The sequence below is a fragment of the Gymnoscopelus microlampas genome (assembly GCF_963454915.1).
Source record: "Gymnoscopelus microlampas genome assembly, chromosome: 10".
In the NCBI taxonomy this organism is placed as follows: domain Eukaryota; kingdom Metazoa; phylum Chordata; class Actinopteri; order Myctophiformes; family Myctophidae; genus Gymnoscopelus; species Gymnoscopelus microlampas.
The window spans coordinates 45,385,948-45,393,447 of NC_139947.1; the positions used below are offsets into that span (position 1 = coordinate 45,385,948).

The 7,500-nt window shown below is 44.9% G+C and overlaps 1 protein-coding gene across 2 annotated transcripts in view; it reads right to left on the minus strand.

The window, feature by feature from the left end:
- Window positions 1-7,500, minus strand: part of arhgap4b (Rho GTPase activating protein 4b) — a 30,653-nt gene that overhangs the window by 11,328 nt on the left and 11,825 nt on the right. For both annotated transcript variants that reach the window (XM_084069892.1, XM_084069891.1), the window contains exons 3-13: window positions 7,347-7,500; window positions 6,170-6,332; window positions 5,863-5,925; window positions 5,245-5,421; window positions 4,596-4,724; window positions 3,164-3,385; window positions 2,420-2,521; window positions 1,351-1,536; window positions 1,107-1,191; window positions 723-750; window positions 189-285 (exon numbers count right to left, since the gene is read on the minus strand). The exon at window positions 7,347-7,500 is cut by the window's right edge and continues 12 nt beyond it. In XM_084069892.1, the coding sequence (XP_083926018.1) occupies window positions 189-285; window positions 723-750; window positions 1,107-1,191; window positions 1,351-1,536; window positions 2,420-2,521; window positions 3,164-3,385; window positions 4,596-4,724; window positions 5,245-5,421; window positions 5,863-5,925; window positions 6,170-6,332; window positions 7,347-7,500 (1,406 nt within the window). The remainder of the gene's footprint in view (window positions 1-188; window positions 286-722; window positions 751-1,106; window positions 1,192-1,350; window positions 1,537-2,419; window positions 2,522-3,163; window positions 3,386-4,595; window positions 4,725-5,244; window positions 5,422-5,862; window positions 5,926-6,169; window positions 6,333-7,346) is intronic.

A 7,500-nucleotide genomic window follows, 5' to 3' on the forward strand; every position in this document is an offset into this window, starting at 1 on the left:
CGCATTAGGGTTTTCTCAAAATGTTCCTCTTGTGGGTTGAACAGTGATGCAGTACAATAAATAAGTAAACATCTATATTGGTTTATGTGCATGTAAGTTACTTGTATGCAGTAAAGTATACAGTATCTGTGGACTGGGGAAGAGTGTTTGTGTGTTTGTGTGTGTTTGTGTGCATGTGTGTGTGTTACCTGTATGTATGAGACCATGTCTGTGGTGAAGAGTTTGTGACAGTACTGGGAAACGGGTCTGGACTTCCAAACACGTACTGACCGAGCACATTGCACTCTGGGAAATATAATACATCACAACTATGATACCACTTTACACAGTTGTATGAGAGGTACACTTATGAAAGACGCTTTTGATTATGACTGAACTCTCTCTCTCTCTCCAGGGGCCTCCTTTGCAATACGTTTTCTCTTACATTTCAACCACTGATTATTTAAATGAATAAGCGAATCAAAGACATATACAGTATACTGCATCAGATATAATCAAAGAGGTAAGTTTGAAGATCCATGATGGATCTCATTGATTTTAGCAGTTGCTCGACAACTGTGGGTTTAATGAGCACAAACTTTGTGCGAGCAGACGAGCACCTTGCGGGAATGGGTCCCTGACACCCTCTCCCCCATCCTTCTCTTCTCCTCTCTTTCCTCCTCCTTCACTCTTCCCTCCTTCCTTCCTTCTCTTTTGGCTGTATCTCTGAGAGCTGTACTTACCTGGATGGGTCACTGTCAACTGCTTCCGCTGGGAAACACACAAAAGCAAAGTTATTTGAACCTTTATTTACACGTAAATAGTGCATTATGTTTAGCCAAACAGAAAATAACTAACAACATATCGTGTCATATTGTTAGCTTGAAAATCAGTTATTTCTGGCACTGAAAATCAGGAAATAATAAATTAGACTACACAATAAAACCAAAGTCACCAGCATTGTTCAGCAAGGCCTTCGACTCCACAGTTTTTCAACCTTACAGTATCTTCATGTTTTTATCAGTAGGAGTAATGATCAACACATGGTGCTATTTCCGTCTCTGTGCATGACAGTATTAGTAATGATAGTTTTAGTATTAGGACTATTAGTACTAGTAGGATATTACCTTTCTGTATGGCGTCATGTAGCAGATCATGCTTGGACTGAAGTTTGGAGGTCAGGGAGCTGCTTGTAAGGAAGTCCTTCACTTTCTGAAGACAGGAAGAAATGTGCATTCATCAAGAAATATAAAACCTTATCCGATCTACAATCTGTGAGCTTGTAGATCTGCTATTTTCAAAAGATTTGTATACATTTGAGACAGCTGGAACAAGCCCATTAGTGCATCATTAACCAATCACATCACTCACTGTAAAGTAGTAGGTCTCTGTCTCTTGCTGATTGGCCCGCCGCTTTGCAAGGGCTAGTTTAGGGCAGGCGCCTGCTACTGGAGGCTCATGCGATAGGCTGCTGGGCAGGTCTGGGGTGGAGTTACTGTCACTGTCACACATGCTGTCCAAGAGCGCTGTGAGGGTGGCTTTGAGCGTTTTACTGACCTAAGAACAACGACAAACAAGGAATATTTTTTTTGTCAATTTATTTTGTACTACTATGAAGTTCAAGTTGCGGCAGGCTGTGTCTGTGGCCTGTCTGTGGGCATATCTGCCCATATATAGGTTGATATGCCCATTTATGGACTGGACATTTGTGACATCAATAAATAACAATGACGATAACACAGAGCTTTTCTTTGTGCCCAACATGCTAACAATATGGAGATACTCGTGGGTGTGTGTGCCCAGATTATGCCCATATATGAAGATACCTGCTGTCAGCGTTGATAGACTGACATTGTTAGGCAACTGTTTCATGCCCATACTGTATTATGGTGTATCGGTGTTGTTAGGCAATGGTTTCTGAATAATGTCACATGCCCATATACGGTATGGGGATCCCCGACGCCAGAGAGTCAAAGAGGGAAAGAGGGAGAGTGAAAGCCTATTTCAACCAAGCAATAAAAATCCGGTCAATGCTGGCTACCAGAACCTGAACATGTGTGCATGTACATTTATTTGTGCATATGTTGTGCTTGTGAGTGTAGTTTGTGTTTAAGTGTTGAGGGGTGCTACAGTATGTACGATTAGATGGACCATGGACTTGATTGGGGTTGATTGATTAGATAGATTGACATACAGTTGGATTGGATTTGATTTGATACATAGACAGACATGTAGACAAATAAGAAGTCAAACAGACATTCAGATGGACGGACAAAGAGAATTTTAAAACACTCCACAGAAGCATCAGACAGACAGACAGACAGACAGACAGACAGACAGACAGACAGACAGACAGACAGACAGACAGACACAAGAGAATAATAACACACTCCACAGACGCATCACAGGCTGGGAGACAGAGTGTGAAATCACAGCTCACCTCTTCTGTTTCCAAGGTAACAGCGCCGAGGCGAGACTGAAGCTGCTGAAACCTGGTCTCCAGTTCATACCTCACCTGGCTCTCCGCACTTACCTCGCACACCTGCAACACATGCACGCACACGTACACGCGCACACGCACACGCACACGCACACGCACACGCACACGCACACTCACGCGCGCGCGCACACACACACACACACACACACACACACACACACACACACACACACACACACACACACACACACACACACACACACACACACACACACACACCACACACATGCTGTAACAATTAGTTTAATGAGGACATGTGAATGAGGCTGTGACTAGTTATTAAGCAAATTTGGTGATAACTAATGAAGGGTCATAGAGTTTTGCCAACAGATGAAACCTAATTTTGGATGCTGGATTAAAGTCATGGCTGGGCAAGCTAACCATGTTTTAAATTGTTGGCCAGAGGTTATGAGTAGCAACGAGTCCCATTGTACTGTTTGCAATTGAATATGGAACAGTGGGCGAGCGTCATTTGTCTGCATACCGTGGACGAGTACGTTTATTCAAACAAACTTGACTGAATTTGACATATTGAGTATGAATAATGGAATAATAATAGATTATTTTGGTCAACTGTCAATTCAACTGAGTTAAATTAAATGAACTGTATTTTGCTGTGTAGTTGTGTTAATAGTGACAGCATATAGCATCATTCATAGCACAGTAGATGTATGGAAGCCTGACCTGGTCTCCCTCGTGTGGGTGGTAGTTGAATTTGAATGGCAGGCAGAAGGCGGTGTCGTGTTGCTGCAGTAACGCGTCCCTGTCTCCGCCCTGGTCCAGTGACGTCACGGCGGACTCCAGCTGCTTGAGCCCCGCCTCCTCCGTCTTCTGGACACGCCCCCTGACGGCCAGGTAGCACCGCATCAGCCGCTCCACAGAGAGGTGGAAACCTAGATCACAGCACTGGTAGGGACGAGAGGAGCGGTAAAGAGGGCAGAGAGGAGAGAGATGAAGGCAGGGAGAGATGAGGAGAAACATTGATGGAGGGAGGAAGAGAGGGAGGGAGAGAGGGCAGACGGGTAGGAAGGGATGGAGAGATCAGAGAAGAGGTGATGGATGGAAGGAGATGGAGAAATGGAAGGAGGGCAGCGGAAGGATGCCCAAGATAGAAAGATATTAGACCTCTGACCTTTAAATGTGGGGGGGTTCCTCTTCCAGCATTCAACAATAACCAATTTATAAACTCTACTGTTTTAAAGCTTATTTGTATTCTTCTTAATTGTATTATTTTAAAGGGGCTACACCATGAATTTCATTTTTTTTTTAAGGTTTTTAGTATTTTTTGGGCTCCCCAGTGTCTCTTGTACCCAAAAAAATATTTTTTTTTAACATTCAGTCATTCATGCTCATTTCATGGATTTCCTGAATGGGCGTGTCTGAACAGGCCATTTCAGAATGGCTGTGCAAGTGATGTCACTTGCACTGATTTTGCATTGACGATGGCCAGACAGAATTGCTCAGTAGCTCCCCCCTGCCCAATAGGACGTTTTGGTATTGCAGCTGAAAAAGCTTGGAATGACAGACAGTCAGATTGTGAGAAAAAATATCTGGATGTTTTTTAGGCTTACAACCTGTTTAAAACGTATTAGGGGGCAATATTTATATATAATATATATTTTTTTAATTCATGGTGTAGCCCCTTTAACCAATTTGTATGGTAGAGTAAGTTAATACAGTATAATTAGCACATCTGCAGTGGTTGGAGGTGGTCTCCCTCCTCTTCCATTGAGAAATGTAGACCCTGGTGTCGGTTAGGACACCTACTAGTTGAAATAGTACTACCTGAGCTCATAAGCAAACTATCTCCGAAGGCCAATGGGCGATTCCCCTCTTGGAAGTGTGGTAGATGTTTGGTCTCCCACTCAGGGTTCAAATCCCAGGTAAGATATAAAACTGTAGCCTTAAAACTACTCCTCCCTGATCCCATGTCCTACCTTATTTCAGGCCCTCAGATATCAATTTCTACTCTTTCCCTGATTAATCTATCTCTGTTTTCATGTGGATACATCACATTAAAAGTGTGGCACGTAAAGGCTGTCGTAAAAGAACGTCTGACACTCTCTCATGGACATATCTATACACACATCAGACATCAGAGATGTGTATTTCTTACATCAATGAGAGTGCTGACATCCTGCAAGTAGTACTTGTTCATGGCCGCGTTTGTTGCGGAGAGGTTCAGCAGGTAGTCGTTGCGAGCCTTGGTGCACTTCAGCTGAGTCTCCTGCACTCTGCCGTGCCTCTGCACGCGCACGCACACACACACACACACACACACACACACACACACACACACACACACACACACACACACACACACACACACACACACACACACACACACACACACACACACACACACACACACACACACACACACACACACACACACACACAAACAAAGTGAGAGAGGGCACACAGAAACACACAGAAACATTAAACAAACAGAAACAGAGAAATAACACATTGACAAGACATTATAACATGCGTACACACAGCATGCTCTTTGTTCATCACTATTGAGAACGTGCACTCTGTACTGTTACACATGTACTGTACACTGTACAGAATCAGAATTGTTCACTGGTATGCACACACAGCAAGAACAGTTACAGGAAACTCTGCAATGTGCCACTTTTAAGACTTCCTGTGCCTCTTTCAAACCACACGCACGCACGCACGCACGCACGCACGCACGCACACACACACACACACACACACACACACACACACACACACACACACACACACACAGCCTTTACCTTTTCCATTAGTCTCTCTATCTTCTTGACTGAACTCCGCCTCTGCCCTACTGATTGGACCAGGCTAAGGTCAGCTGACTTCCCTGTTTGTTGTCTCTCCTCCAATCGCTCGGCCTCCTTCAGCTTGCCCTCAGCTGTCAGGCAATCTGTGTGGTACTGGTTGTATGTCTTCAGAGCCTTCATCAGGACACGACCAAAATAACAAATCAATTTTCCGAAACATTATCACCCTTATAACTCATACCCTCTATTTTTGTATACACGGTATGTGTTACATACAGTAGACTTTAGATTTGTATGGAAATGATGCACTGTATTTGTTCTACCAGCTTTTTACAAACTCTTGTTCCAATCCGCTCCCTGGCACTTCACCAAATCTGTGTTTTGCGGTCAGTTAGGGTTAATCATTCCATCGCTTTGGCTGGGATTCATATCCCACCCCGATCCTTTGTCCATCATCCCCTATTTTTGGATATGTGTCATCATCATAATAATCATTGTTATTAAACCTGTCATCAATGATTTACCCTGTAGATTAATTAACACACTGAGGGGTTCACTGTGTTCCTCAAGGCTCACGGTAAATGTGTAAATGTGCGTGTGAAAGTTTGGACTCACAGTCTGCAGTTCAATGGTGACTTTCAGAAGGTCGTCCTGCATCTGGACTGCAAGCTCCTTGCTCTGGGGTGGATACAACAAACAGTTATGTCACTCAGCGTCATAATTGAGAGCAGGTTCAAATGCATTATTTACAGTTAGGACGTTTACACTTCCATTTTGAGCACCACTGATTAACATGGGTTTTTCAGTTCCAGAATTGGGTTAATTGACATAAGCCGTCCTCCTCCCTTTGTGGACAGCACAAACAAAAAGTGGGCCTGGTGCAAAACCGGTACCAGGGCACTGCTGTCCTGCCCTCACCCACCCGTTTGTGCAGCCGCTGTGCGTCCTCGGTGCTGTGTGCCAAGCGCTGTGTGAGTGTGTTGCAGCAGGTCTCACCGAGCGCTGCATGTTCCCTGCTCTCCAGCCGTGTCTGAGTCAGCAGAACGGACCAAACCTGATATACAGACTGACCCCACTGTTCCTTCCTGATGAGAGAGAGAGATGTGGGGGAGAGTAAGAAAGAGAGGGGCGGAGATAAGGCGAGGGGGAGAGTTGAACGAGAGATTGGGGGAGTGGGGGCGAAGTGAGGGAGAGACAGAGTGAGAAAGGAGGGGAGAGGGACGGAAACAGAGAAAGGAGAGAGGGGGGGGGAGAGAGAGAGAGAGAGAGAGAGAGAGAGAGAGAGAGAGAGAGAGAGAGAGAGAGATTTGTCCTCAATTCACCTCATTCATCTAGTAGCCGTCTTCATTAAAAGAAAAATTTGGCAGCGTGCAGCAATTCATCATGTGAGTTGTAGTGATGGATGTGAAACGCCGCTATAGCCACACCACTCCAAGCTGTTGCACTTTCCTGCTGACCGCCATTTTAAAGACTTTCAACCTGGCGCCCTTATTTTGGGCATTTCATTATTGGTGAGAATTTTCAGAAAATCTATGTCAAACAATGTCAGAAGATAGCGAAGATAGCTGATCTACAAGCTCACAACACATCGCAATGTGACACATAATTGTATTAACATTCTATACCATACAGCTTTGTCAAAGTAACATTTTATTCACAAAAAAAAGTGATGGGTTGCAGCTTTAAGTGGTTAAAGCCCCGTCTTCCTGGGCGCTCAGGTGGCGCAGTGGTAAAAGTGCCTGCCCACCATCGCGGAAGTTGTGGGTTCGAATCCACCGTGGTGCATCCGGCTTTGTCGAGCGTCTGTACGAACACAATTGGCCCATGTTTGGGTGTGTAATCCTACAGGCTGGGGTGGCACCTGTCAGCAAGGGAGTTTTGGGCGGGAGCAGCAGGACGAAGGCTCTACGAGTCTACGTCTTCAGTAGGAGACAACAGCACAACACACAAATGTGTGGGGAGGAAATAATTGGCATAACAACTAAATTGGGGAGAAAAAGTGTGGACAAACCTCCAGACAAATGAACAATGTTATTACTGATGTGTTTCACACAAAGAACACATACCTACAGTATGAGGCCACACACACACACACTCACTTCTTGGTTTTGTAGCGCTCAGTGAGCTTGTCGAGGGAGCGTGCGTACTCTGCCTCGATGTCGCCGCGGCGACGGAGAAAGTCAGACAGGTCGGAGAGCTGCTGCTGTTTCACTTCCACCTGAGAGTCTAGGATCTTCACCTGGTCTGTTAGCT